Below are 13,662 nucleotides of genomic sequence, written 5' to 3'. Positions count from 1 at the left end.
GCCTCTCTTGGTAAGTTCCTGCCGCTGCTACGAGCCACAGTGGGAGAAGGGGGTGACCTTTTTCCTTTTTTGTGCTGGGTGAAAGTCGCTCTCTTGCAGGAGCGCAGAGTGGTGCGGAGCCCCACGTGTGGCTGGAGCTGGCTGCGATAAGCTGGTTGTTTTCCCCTTTCCTTTCCCCTCCTCGTGCTGCGCTGTGCTTATCTGGGCGCCCGAGTTATGTTAAGTAGCGGGTGCGTGCTTGCTCTCTGTTCTCCTCGCTGCTTTTGCTCCTTGGATTTCAATTCCAAACATGGTTATCCAGTTGGGGTCTCTCTCGTTTCCACTGCCAAGTGATACACATTCCACACTCAACACCAGCTCCCTCCGCTGCTCTCTCGCGGTCGCTATTTCCATTTGCCGGAGGGCCGGCGAGAGAGGCAGTGCGACGAGATCTCTGTCCTGTCTGCAAGTTTTCCAGCTAATGGCCTCTACGCTTTCTTTGACTGAGCTCTTTTGGCCTCGTACTTGCCAGCTCCTTTTCTCACTGGTGTGGCTAAGGAGGGGGCCAGCCGACGGTTTGTGAGCCACAAAGAGGAGAAACAAGCCTTTTGGGGATTTTTTGGGTGCAAAAACGTTCCGCAGCACTTTAACATGTCGCTCTGAAGCGTGCTGCTGTGGGACCGGCCGGCGCTCAAGAGGAGGAGGAGGAGGAACAGCTACCCAGCAGCTCTGGTTTCAGACCCCTGCAGCACCCTTTGTGCATGACAATTCATTTTGAGCGCAGGACGGCCAGGGAGGGTGGGGAGTGGGGAAGGATGAGCGCAAGCAGCCTCTCTTGGGACCAGGCTGTTCTCCAGCCTCCGGTGTGCGATGCCTGGAAGGAGATTATGGAGGGAGCAGCCTACCAGCTGGCCAGCTGCGTCGTCCTCCTGGGTTACATGGGGGGAAGCGGCATCTTTGGGTCCCTCTATATCTTTGGCCTCCTGGCCCCAGGCTACTTGTGCTATGCTCTGTGGGGCTGGCTGAGCGCCTGCGGGCTGGATATCTTCGTCTGGAACATGCTGCTCGTCTTCGCCTGCTTGCTTCAGCTGGCTCACCTGGCTTACCGGCTCCGCAAAGACACCATCCCAGAAGAGTTTGACCTCCTCTACAAGACCATGTACCTGCCCTTGCAGGTGCCCCTGGAAGTCTACAAAGAAATCGTGAAGTGCTGCGAAGAGCAAGTCCAGTCGCTAGTCAGAGACCAGAATTACGCCGTGGAGGGCAAGACGCCCATTGACCGCCTCTCGTTGCTGCTGTCTGGCAGGTAAAGGCTCTCCTGTTTCTGAGCAACGTCTGACAGCAAAGCGCTGTGGCTTACTGTTGTATTTTCACCCCCTGTAGAAACTGGGGTGAGGATTGTTTCCTTCCTCTGAAAGGGCTTTGAGATATGCATCTGTATGTTGGGGAGGGGGGTAATTTGCTTTTGGGGGTTGTTTTTATTTTTCTTTTGTTTTTCTGAGCTAGACCATTTCGGGGAACGGTTTGCAGAATCAAGCTGAGTGCAGTGAAGCAGCAGCCCAGCTCAGCCTTGCCTGTGATATTGTTGGGGAATCCTTACCTCTTTCTCTGTCATTTTAAAATGATCTTATTTCTGGTGGGAGCAGACTGGCTGTGAGAGAGTGTTTCTGAAGGCAGTGCGTCCAGACTTGTGGTCTCTGGGGGTACCAGACACACCTCTGTGATGTGACTACGCGGAGTCCTCAGTTCGCCTGCTCCCCCAGGCCAGCAGTGGGATTCAAGGAGAGGTTCCACCCCTGTTCCCAACACCTTGACCCTCAGGGCTCTGAAATTTTTCACTTTGAGGGTCATTTTGTCCAAAAAGAGAGCGCTCTCCTGTGGTGGATCCTGCCTCATCAGGCCTCTTTCTTTCCCTGTGCTGTCATGCATTCATGATGTTCCTTCCTCTGGACCATTAAGAACCTCGGGAACCTCTAGATAGTCACAGCTGATTCCCTGGCAAGCCATGCACATTTGCTGTTCATTTGCTGGAGATTTGATTATTGAGCGAACTGTGCTGATGAAGTACTGGTATTTGTTCACCTGAGATCCCGTGGCATGTCTCTATGAACATATCTTTTAACGATTTGCAAAATCGAAATGCAAAATAGTAATGATATTGGCTTCCCAGCTGCTGCCATGCACTTGGCATTAATGTCAAGTGAGAGTGGAAAAGGAAGAAGATCTGTAAATGGGAGCAGGGCTGAACTGTAAGAGGTGTGTCTCACAGGGATTTTCCTTTGGGAAGACAAAACCAGCATCACCTGGGGCTCGTGTTTTATTGTGGTGGGCCGTTCTCTCTGGTGAAGGTGAGGGGGGCTGTAAAGAAGGAAGGCTTCCTTTTTTTTGGTGTTTGTCCCTTTTCTAGGATGTGTTAAGAGCATCCTGGGACCACTGACCAGTGCTGAATGGCAAAGCTCTGGGAGGAAACTGGATACGTGTGTTTCTATTAGGTGTCTCCCCTTACCAAATGTCTGTGCTGAGCAGCTTGCTCCAAAGTTTACCATATCTGCAAAAAATGTTAGTGGGAAAGAGTCTGTCCTGTCTTGCCCTGCACTGGATAGTCTGCTGCTGCTCTGTGGGCATGAAAGTGCTGCAATGGACAGTAGGACAGTGCTGGTGGGGTAGTTCTGCTCTCTTTTGCAGTGGCAGGTATGCGTCTTGGCTGACTGAGGATGCTCTGCGGAGATGGGATTGGATTTGCATTTCCTGGTACCCACTCTATTGCCTCGTGAGGTCCTTGCTGAGCCAACGGAGCATTGCTGCTATTATGGTGTCCCCTCTTAAACTGAGCAGTAGCAAGACAAGGGAAGCTTAGAAATGCAGAATGTGCCTGGATCAGGAAACCTGTCTTGGGATCCCTGACCCTTCCAGGCAGCATTCCCAGCTGACTGGAAGCCAACAGTGAACTGAGCCTTGTAACTCCTGAAAGCAAGAATTGCCTTTGTGCATCGTACAACAGGGGAACATGGCGACAGGGAGGCAAGAGGCCCCAAATCTGGTGGTGCAGAGCTACAAATAGAGCTTCCGAGTGCCTTGCCGTTGCCCCAGGCCTGTGCAGCTCTCTTTCTCTGCTCCTGCAGCAGAGCTGGGTGCAAGTTTGACCTTGACATTGGTAGGCAATTGTAGCAAAAGTAGGGGAAAGGGATACTTGGGAAGCCAAGAGAGATTGAATGGTAATGTGCACGAACAATGAGCTTGCAGCATGATGTGTCAGGAACGATGGCCAATGCAATTTTGGGGGTTTCTGGGTGTAACAGCTTCCCAGCATCGAGGCAGGGAATGCCCTCGTGCAACCCTGGGGACAGGAAGAAGATGCGAGTACAAAGAGCCACAGGCTGGCTTAGAAGTACCTGAAAAGCCGCAGCAGTCTTGAAGGCTGAGAAGTCCTGGTTCAGGACCAAGCATTGCAACTGTGAGGGCTGGCTTTGTGGCAGGAAATGGAAAACAGATGGAATTTGGGAAGTGGCAGCAAATATCGTTTTCCACAGAGAAAGGAGGGATGGCCCCATAGGCTGGAGCATCTGCAGCTGTCCTGGAGAGGGTATGAGACACGTGCGTGAGATGAGGAGAAGTCCTTTCCTCCCTGGTGGGAGCAGCTGCCTGCACATTGTGTGAGCTGATCAGGTTCGTGTGATGTCTATTTTGTGGCCTAAGCCTGTGCACCTTGCCTGTCCTCTCTGCAGGGTCCGAGTGAGCCAGGACGGACAGTTCCTCCACTACGTCTTTCCGTATCAGTTCCTGGACTCTCCAGAATGGGAGTCGCTGCGACCCTCCGAGGAAGGAACTTTCCAGGTAACCCCGCACAGCCGCCACAGCAGCCCAGCTTCGCTCCTTGCTGCTTTGTTGCATGTCTGAGAAGGGGACGGAGGGAGCTCATTATGCCATTCAAAGCTAACCAGGAATACTTTCCTCCCCTTCGTCGTGGTTTAGCCAGCACAGGATAGTGCGATCAGCTGTGTTATCTTTTTTCTACCTTCCTTTGAAGACCTCAGTGTGTGCTCCTACTATCAGCTGACAGCAGGGAGAGTAGAACGTGGCGCTCCTTCCAGTTTAGCAGGGAGACGAGGTATCGGATTGCTGGCTCTCTTCCATTACAGCATTCCCTAGTACCTGTGTTGGTGCATTTGCCCTGCACGCTGCTAGCAGGGTGCATCATTCCAGCATCAGGATGGCAGCCACGGCAATATGCAGCAGTGATGTAGATCCATAAATATTCTGTTCCTCACAGAAGCTTCTGATGGTGATGTGTTTGGGGTGGAGAAGCAGAAAGAATGATTCACACCCGAATATGGTTCTTTCTGAGCAGAAGAATCCCTTGCTGAGAGGCCAGACCAATTCTTATTTGCAGCAACAGAAAGGATTTTGCTCTTGCTGTCAACACCCCACAGTATTTGTTTGGCTTTCCTTCTGGAGGAGATTACTTAAGCCCACATCTCTCTGCCTTTAACTCATATCCCAGGACAGGCTGATCCCTGTCAGGATGTCAATCTAGAATATGTCAGTTAGGGCATGTGAGGAGGGATTTTGCTAATCCCTTGGGAACATGGGGCAGTCATGAGGGAATGATGTTGCTTTCTCATGAGGGCAGCCACGTTCAGACTTGGTTAAACCAGGGCAGCTCTCCGAATCTGCTTTCCTCAGGTCTGAATTGGGCCCATGTGTGAAAGAGTCACGGCGGTCACTCCTGAAATCTACGCCACCGCCAGTGATTACGGTCTTGCAAGAGGATTAGTTGCAGGAGTTGGTGGACTGTCTGACTGTGGCACAGGGCTACAGCTTGTGAGCTGAAATAGGGATGTCGGACCAAGATAACGGGGTAGAGAGGGCAACAGCAGCATGGCTGTGCTGAGGGTGGGGGTGTCTCGTGTTTTGCAGAGGGCTTCGATCCTGGCCCATATTTGCCTAAGGGTCCAGCAGAGAGAACGATGGCTGCCCGGTGCTCCCGGCAGGGAAACGGCCGTCTGGATGGCACGCAACCTGCAAAGACAATCTGCAGCATTTTCTGAGCTAATTTCTGTGGAACTGAATGTTCCCAGACCTCCTGAATGTCTTTATCTGTGATGCGTGAGGCAGCTCGGGAGCAAGGTGGTGCCAGGCTGCACCAGCCCTGCCAGCATCACGCTCTTGGCCCCTCTCCTGCTCTGCGAAACAGGGCTGGCCGGGGAGGTCGGCTGTGCCCAGCACCAGGATGGGCAGGTGGAGTCCTAGGAGGGGAAAGGCTGCAACCAGGTGCTGCAAATGCCTAAAACCCGCGTCTGCTTACTGAGGAGCACGAAGAAGTAGCAGCCTGTGTGAGACCAGCATTCACCAGGTGAGACTTGACCAGTCCGTGTTCCTGGCAGGACGTTACTCTTGATGGCTGTGCCATGGTGATGTGCTGCTTTTGGCAGCTGTTTAACCCACTAGTCTCTCTTACCTGAGTAGTTAATAAAACTCTGTGGCATATCTCAGACTTACTCCTAGCATCACAATCATTTAGTTTAAAAAGTGCCTGTTTTGACTCCGGGTCTTTGCTGGAGGAGGGCATGGAATGTTTTTCTTGCCCAAGTTTTCCCCATGGCTCTCTGGATTGAGCGGTTTCAATCTTGAGCCTGCCAAACAATGGCAGAAGTGCAACTCGGTCTACAAGGAGAGATGGTTTCTTTGAGCTTTCAACTTTGGCTGTGTCCCATGGGACTGCTGGCTCCCAGAGCCTGAAGGGGTTGGGTTTCAGGGCTGGCAATTTCCCCCAGAAGGCTGAATTACGGGCTCTGCCAATGCTGGAGCACTTGTGTCAGGGGGATTCATGAGTGAAATCTGTCCTGCTGTCCTGGTTAGGAGGCAAGTTTTCTTATTACATCTCAATCCCTCATGAGAAGTGGAGGCTTTCGATCGCTGTGCCAGAAGTTGGTTAGGAAAATGAGATCCAGGTCATTTCAATTTCCATGTGACCCTTCCTCTTGCTTGCCTCGGCCTGGGAAAGTTCTCAGGTTTTATCTCCCGTATTTCTTTCATAAGGCAGCTGCTTGCATGGCAGTGGCATTAAATATCAAACCCAAGGACACACACATGCAGCCAAGCCGTGTTCAGCTTCCCAGTGGCCCTCTGCCATGGTGGCTGGCCAAGGAGACCCCTGGATATAGAGTGAAAGGGAGCCCCCGGGATATTTTGGCTCTGGCACTTGTTCACATGCCAGTGTCTCCATTACACTCGGATGTTCTTCTTTGGCCCAAGGCAGTTTGACCCTTCCTGTGTTTCTTATCTTTTAAAAATTATTATTATATTTATATATTACAATATACACTCATGTGTTATGTAATGTTTTTTATTATTAATAGTATGGTCTTACAGCGAGGGGGAAAAAATGCCTCTGTTTGCATTGGCAAAACCCAGAGCAAACCAAAATGTTCTCTAAAATGAACCCAATAAAACCTCAAGTGAGTTCCCTATCTACACACAAACACAGTAAAACCCTTTTCCTTCCTTCCTCGCTGAGCTGTGCCACTCATCCTTCAAGGCCATTCAGCCCTACAGGTCCCAGCAGAGCTGGTGAGACAGGATTTCCCTCTGGCACAGGGTGGCCAGGCAAGGCTTCCAGGTGGCCCTTCGTGCACCCAGGGCTTTCTTGGAGGCAGCAGCATCTGAAAGCGAGAGGGTGAAACGTAGCCAGCCAGCCAGCCACGTGGCTAGCTTAAGCGAGGGCATGCCACTAATTGCATAGGAAAACCTGGTCTCCGGCTCCTTGGGGAGAGGAAGAATAAGGTGGGTAAGGATTTATCTGATCGTTCAGCTTGGACAATCTGGCTCTCCAGCCCCGCCGTCTCTCAAGGAGAGCTGGTGTCAAAGGGGCTGGGGGCCTTCACTGGAGAGGAGCACGCAGCCCCGAGGCGGGTGACCCCTGCCCAGGTGGTGGGGCTCACTCCGCTCCCTCCCTGCCCCACAGGTCACGCTGACGGCCGAGACCGACTGCAGCTTCATCACCTGGCCGAGGAAGAAGCTGTATCTCCTCCTGAGGAAGGACCGCTACGTTGCCCGGCTCTTCTCCTCCCACCTGGGCTACGACATCTCGGAGAAGCTCTACTCCCTCAATGAGAAGCTCTTCGCCAAGTTCGGCCTTCGCTTCGACATCCGCTTGCCCAGCCTCTACCACGTCCTCGGGCCAGCCTCCTCCGAGGGGGAGTCGGAGGACTGCGAGGAGCCGTCACCTGCCCCCGGCCAGGCTGGTTCCTCTGAGCCCCCTCCGCAGCCACCGCCGCCGCCACCGCCGCCGCGACCCCGGGCATCCCGGCCCGACAGTGACCTGCTGGGTGAGGACTCCACCAGTCTTGTCTTGGAAGATTTTGCTGAGTTGCCGGGGTCTTTTATGGACTATGTGAGCGAAGGGGAGTATATGAAGTGAGGGCACTCCTGGCACGGGCACGCCTCACCCTGTGTGGGACCCCTGCGTAAGTACCCGCGTGTGGAAGCAAGTCCTTCCCGTGATGCGACTGCCTGGGTAGAGCGGCGGCCCCCAGCCTCTCGCCCTCGTTTATCGTGGGTTTGCTCCTCCGCAGCGTTTTTTTTTGCCTGCTGCTCCAAGGAATCCTGGGAGGTGGGCTCGAGCCGTCGTGATTTTCTTAAGGAAAAGCAGCAGGATAGAGGCTTGACTCCAGGCACCAGCCACGCCATGGGGTGGAAGGGCTGGTAACCTGGCCATAGGAAGTTCTTCCCTGCCCTGTCCTCTCTCCATCCCTCGGGAGATGCAGAGAAACTGAAATGGTCTCCAGGCTGGTACGTGACTGCCCGCAGAGACCCCACAGGGCTCGACCTGGCTCACCATGAGGTAGAGCCGTGCCTGGAGATATTCCAGTACTGAGCTGAGAAAGATGTCTGCAGGTGAGAGAGCAGACAACCCGGAGATGCAGACAGGGGTAGAAACGGCTCCAGCGTTTACAGAGGATTGATAGCGAGGAGTTGCTCTACACCCTGCAAGTGCTCAGTCTGGGCAGGGGGAGAAAGCTCAGAGTCCTTCTTCCCCCCTGCCCACCACAGCTCATCCCAGCATTTGTTCTGTTCTCCTTGTTTCTGCTGAGCTTCGTCTCAGCCAAATCAGTAAGGTATTGAAAAGACTGCCCTGTGTGGTATAGCTCTTGCCTCCCATCACCCTGGGTGGACTGAACAGGCTAAACATTGTTTTAACATGCCCCAAACTCTGCTTTCTGGTGAATGGGAATGAGATGCTCTCTTCCAAAATGCCAACTCCTTACTCTGCAAGGGAAAAATTCCCGGGCCTGGTGGATGTTGGGGCAGAGGAGCAATGCACGCAAACAGAAATAGACAGGAGGGTGGCTCATGCTTGAAATTCAGATCCGAGTGGCCAAGAGAGAAATTCCACACTGAGCTCCTTTTAGCCAGCCGTTGCATGCCAGCTGCTGCACACCAGCTGCAGACCCCGAAATGTGCATTCCTGCTGCTGCCCCATAACAACTGCTTTCTGGCATCCAGCTGCCAGACACCAAGCCTGGGACTGGGATTTCTGTCCTAGAAGGGACCACTGCGTGTGTCCCAGCTGGGTCTGCATGGCAGGGAGAAAGTTGCAGGGCTGGGCTGCGGCTGGGGAGACCGTCTTCCAGCAGGCATCCTTGAACACGGTGCACCATCGCATCCTGGTTTTCCCTGCGCCTGCTTGGGTCTACTGCTGGGCTGTAAATGCTTGGGCTGTGGACTCACTGGCAGGGAGCATGAAGCAGGACACGCTCCTGCCATGAGCCCTGACAAGTCTGCAGTAATCTTCCCTACCCTGCAGTGTTTGTGCACAAGCCTCACCGCCGTGACGGCAAAGGGACTTTCCCTCCTCGGTGCTCTACGTGGGAAGGCTGTCTGGGTCAGACAGCACTTGCTGTTTGCAGTATGCATCTGGTAGAAAAGGCCTCTTTTGCTGATTCATCCAGGTGCTGTTCTTAGTTTTTGGAAGATTTTCCTGTTTTGTACAGTTCTGCTTTGAGTTATATGCCTATTCCTGTACTGCTTCCATGCCTCCAAATTTAAAATCTGGGTTATGAAGAAACTGGCCAGGGAAGGAACAAGTGTATTTGGTTTTGCTTGAATCAGATAAAAAGTCAGCAAGAGTTTTGCTTAGTTGTTTTTGGTTGGTTGATTGTGGGTTTTTTGTTGTTTTAAGAAGGAGGCACAGAGAGAAAAAGAAAAAACAAAAATCCTCATTTGTTTTCTAGCTTAGAAGTCCTAGGAATGTGGAGTTCCTCATTTTGCTGGTAGACTGCTGGAGATATGAATCTGTAGCTTTTTCAGTCCTTACTTGGAGAGGCAGGAACACTGAATCACTTATGAGACAGCCATCCTCCTAACAGTCAGGCATGTCTGAATAAATGCAGATAGTGTTGTAAACATGGTGAAGTCACTTTGTCAATGCTTTGCTTGTGTTTTGTCTTCTCAGCAGAAGGATATCCATTCTCAGGTCATTGGCAGAATTCTGCTTGTTGATCAAGCTCAATAAAATCAGAATTTCAAATGCAATTAAAAAAGGAAGGAAGCAAGGAACACCGTAGCTTTTTCTGAAGTGTTTCCACCCATTTTTGGTAATGAGTCAATATTGTGGAACATACGCACGAGAGGTGTGTGGGTATGTGTGTGTTGGGGAAAGCTTGTGCAACACAGCACAAAGCTATTCTTTCTTTCACACGATCCTTTTAGAAAATGTTGGAAGCTGGAAGCTTTTGTCTTTCTAGATCTTGTGAATGAGGCAGTGTCAAGGTATGCTGATACTTGCAGTAGAGACCTGCAATAAAAGCCCAAATGTTTCAGAGGCTGGTATTTGGGGTGGGAGAGGAGGATGATCTTCCTTGTTTGTCAGTCTGGAGACAATAGCCAGTGTGGTATTTTAATTTCTAAGGTAATTAGACAAGGAAAACAAACTTTGTTTAGTGTGTTCATAACAGCGGAACAAGTGCTTCCTTATTACTCTGCTCACCACTTGGGTATCCTAGTCACATCACACCGCAGCAGCGCAACAGCAACTGTCACGTCCAGACAGTATTCCACAGCGACTTGAGCGCCTAACCACAAAAATTAGTGATACAGAGGGGCTGCAGTCTTCCCTTCTGGCCAGGCACTTGTCAGAGCTTAGCAGATGATCTGAGCAGGTCTGCCATGGCCCAAGAAAAGCACTTTCATAACTTTTCCCTTGGAACTGGTGAAAACATCCATAATAAACAGGGATATTCCCTGCAGTGTCATTGTTTGAAGTAAGCAATAGGTACAGTCCCAGAGATCAGAGCTCCCCTGGGCCTTTCCCCTGGTCTGTGTTCTTGTCTCCTTCCCCGGCAACTTCCAACCTCAATAATCACCTTCCAGCTCTCTAAATTCCCGATGCTGAAGTGCTTCTATGGATCACATTCCTTTTCATTTTCTGTCACTACAACAGCCACCTTGCAATACCACAGTGCAGGAGGGCAGCTCTTGAATGCCCAAAGTGCTGCAAAGATCATGCAGAATAAAATATTCCTGGGAGATGTATTGGCCCACTATTCTTATCACCGAGTTCCTTAAAAGAGTTTCTAGTCTGCTCATGAGCAAGACAGATTGTGATATCCCATTAATGAGCACATTCTTTCTCTGAGGAAAAGAGATATTTCAATAACTTACAGGCTGCCTGTTTAAGAGGCAGATTCAAAGGTTATGTTCAAAGCTTGCTTTAGCAGTGTACTGCTGTATATAGCTCAGCGCTCCATAGCAAACTAAACTTTATTCCTTGCATGAAAATTCAAACAACTAAAAGCCACCTGCTTTTTCCCCTTTTCATATCGCATTTGTTCCTATCAAGTGCTTGCAAAATGTGGAGCTGTTGCTGCCTAGTTTTGTACTGTTACATGCTGGGGATGGCTTTCTATTTGGTGGGTGAGGTGGATGGATGGATGCTTGATGGCCTGTAGCTTGGTATCTAAGTTAGTAGGAATTGTTTTACACCTGCTTTGAGAGCAACATCAAAGGAGCTGTGGCGTCTGTTTCAACAATATCACAGAAGGTGCTTTGGAGGGGTTTGGTTTTGCTGTCTCGGGATGGCTGCATAACCCCATTTTCTGATTTATCACATGTTGAAGAATTACATAGCTTTGCATGCTAATTTAGGAGGGGAGGGAGAAAGACAGGTAACGGTAGGCTCCATGAGGTTAGTGTCTTGGAAAAGTTTGGAAGCAAGATTTATTCCTCTGATAATAATGGTGCTCTCTTTCTTTCTCTCCCCCCTGACACCCCCCCCCCCCCATTTTCCTCCGTCCTCTGCTTTCCTTCTGCAGCCTCTGGAAACCCTCTCCGGAGTTCTCCTCACCCTCTCCACAAAGGACGAGCCCCTCTGGCTCCTACTCAGACCCCTGAACTCTAGGGAACAACAGGCTGTTTTGCTCCCGAAGCCCCTCCAAGGGAACGTATGCTCACACAGGTTTCTGACCAGAGAGACACTCTTTAGCACGCACTGAGACGTCTGCCTGCAGACATGTACACTCAGGAGCACGTGAAGCACACGCGTGAGACTGCAGTGTGACACTCCAGCACCTCCCACCCCATGGTTGTTCACCAGAGCTGCCTGCCCCAGTGTGCTTCCACGGTTTGTTTTCTCGTCCTGCCTCTCTGAGGTGTGTTGGCAGCTCTGATACCAAGGTACACCAATATCGCTGCATGCGATACCAGCCTGCTCGCGGATCTGTGTTCCCTTTGATTTAATGATTTCCATTAAAGTCAGAGATGAAACTACTGGTGTTTGAGGATTTGGAGAGGGTTTGAAAGGCTTGAGGAGATCTGAAGGCATGGGGGGGAAAGGACAGGGGAAAATGGGCTGCCTGATGGCTTTGGCAATGGGCTTGCAATGAAGAGCATGATATGGAGATTTGATAGCATGCTTCTCACTGGGCATCCACTCTAGTGAGACCAGAAATTACTTTTCCAGGGGTTAGGATTTCTCATTTATGACAACCACCACTTCTCAAGGAAGTTACCAACTTCTGGTGAAAGCTCAGTTGAGTTGATTCTTTTGGAATAAGAAGAGGAGGAATTGGGACAGAGGGCAGGTATGGGCAAGAGGGAGAGCCTGACCCCTTTTTTTTTTTTTTTTTTTTTGGTGCTCAACGGGGGATGACGTCAGGGTGCACACACTGAGTGAAGAAGTGAGTGAATACAAAACATCTCTGGGGAGAGCAGCCACTGGTAGGAAGAAGTGCAATATCTTAGATTAAAATAGTGTGGAGGCAGAAGGCCTCTTCCAAGTTCACCTGCAATAGGTTTGGCTGATGAGCTTCCCAAGCCATTCCCTCTTGTCAGGGAACTGGAGAGGGCAGTACCAGTGGAGGAATCCTCTGTCCCACAGAGCCTGGTGCAACCAAGCTGGGCAATGGGGCTAGGAGCCTCTCCAGGGCAGATATCCAGGGAAAGAGTGAGGAGTGTCAGTCCCTTATCAGCACACACAGGGCAGGGTGTTCTTCAGTGCCTCTTGGCACAGACATACAGGGGCACGGCTGTTCTGCGTGTGGAGCTGGCTTTGTGTCAGCCCTGGGCTGGTGGAGGGAGCCCTACCTGCATTGTGCTGCTCACACAGGGGCTGTGGCTCAGAGACCAGTTTGGTATGTCTTTCAAGTTTCAGCTGGGCGAGATCTATGCCCTTGGGATCTGGCACCGTTGCTGAGTTCTGGAGAGGCCTCTGGAGTGGTGAGTATGTGGGATCCATGGCGTACACAGCTCCTCGCTCTGCTTGCCTTTACTGTCACCCCAGGGCAGGAGAATGGGGCTGCCCTGGGCCTGGGGATCATCCTGCTAATGGTTGTCACCATGTTCTGTGGCTGCATTCTTGCTTAAGCGTGACCCCATTGCCCTTCACAGGTAGGAAATATGTCCAGCAAATTAACACAAGAGCTGCTGGGGTCCCTTCTGCAAGGGAACCAAAATGCACAATGAAACTGCATCCATCGGTCATGGTGTTTTATACGCCTGCCTGAAGTAGTGGACGGGGCTGGTCTGAATTACACACTGCCCTTCACAGGTACCCGCTGAGGTTATATTCCAGTCTTCACCAAGAAGCTCCCTGGAAACTCTTCAGTCATGGCACCAACTAAGCTGGATCTTTGTCTGATTGTTGGAGCCCACCTCTAACCCCCTCTTGAGTGTATGTTGGAGATGGTGTTTGTTAGCTGGCCTTCCAAAAAGCCATACGGCAGGGCGCAAAAGCTTGGATGTGAGCTGAAAGCAGGAGCTAACTCTGCACTGACACTGTCTGGTGGAGAACTAGTGACAGCTCATGCCAAATGACTGAGGCTTCTTCATGGCAGAAATGCCTTTAGCATGTCCCTCTCTCCTGACCATGGTGTTCCTGGTGCAATTCTCCATCACCCAGTGAAGCCAGTCCAGGGAACCAGAGAAAATGGTCTACAGAAGATGTGATTTGGGGGCAGAAGTGATTAAAGACTTGTGTCCTCTTTAATTTGCATATGCATCAAGGTAGTGGAAAAGGTGTGGATGGGTGAGGGCTGTTTCTATGTACATGAGTCTCATATTGTAATCTTTCACCAATTCTTTCCAGACCTCGGCTACTCTTCCAGGTCTGAAAGGCTGTGCTGAGTTTCTGGGACTAAGTTGTGTTAGGTGGCCCTGTAGCTACGATGCTCTGTCCTCCTCCTATTA

The 13,662-nt window shown here is 51.1% G+C and overlaps 1 protein-coding gene across 2 annotated transcripts; it reads left to right on the top strand.

The window, feature by feature from the left end:
- Positions 1 to 334: 334 nt before the first annotated feature.
- On the top strand, positions 335 to 11,745 carry POPDC2 (popeye domain cAMP effector 2). 2 transcript variants are annotated; one of them, XM_075034390.1, is made up of 4 exons: positions 335 to 1,285; positions 3,705 to 3,813; positions 6,944 to 7,307; positions 11,292 to 11,745. In XM_075034390.1, exons 1-4 carry the CDS (start codon positions 741 to 743, stop codon positions 11,375 to 11,377), a joined length of 1,104 nt encoding a protein of 367 aa, XP_074890491.1. In that variant the 5' UTR covers positions 335 to 740; the 3' UTR covers positions 11,378 to 11,745. The 2 variants fall into 2 exon arrangements, with proteins under 2 accessions (XP_074890491.1, XP_074890490.1); XM_075034389.1 differs by having other exon boundaries at positions 336 to 1,285; positions 6,944 to 7,445.
- The last annotated feature ends 1,917 nt before the right edge of the window (positions 11,746 to 13,662 follow it).

Source organism: Buteo buteo, chromosome 8, assembly GCF_964188355.1.
Source record: "Buteo buteo chromosome 8, bButBut1.hap1.1, whole genome shotgun sequence".
Lineage (NCBI taxonomy): Eukaryota > Metazoa > Chordata > Aves > Accipitriformes > Accipitridae > Buteo > Buteo buteo.
The sequence above is the reverse complement of the archived record's forward strand: the minus strand, read 5'-3'. Positions and strand labels throughout refer to the sequence as shown.

Bases quoted from the DNA above. Each gene is read 5' to 3' on its own strand.
- POPDC2 (XM_075034389.1), top strand. From the start codon at position 741: ATGACAATTCATTTTGAGCGCAGGACGGCCAGGGAGGGTGGGGAGTGG. The intron at 1,286-3,704 runs GTAAAGGCTCTC...TCCTCTCTGCAG, and splicing joins TCGTTGCTGCTGTCTGGCAG to GGTCCGAGTGAGCCAGGACG. The intron at 3,814-6,943 runs GTAACCCCGCAC...CCTGCCCCACAG, and splicing joins CCGAGGAAGGAACTTTCCAG to GTCACGCTGACGGCCGAGAC.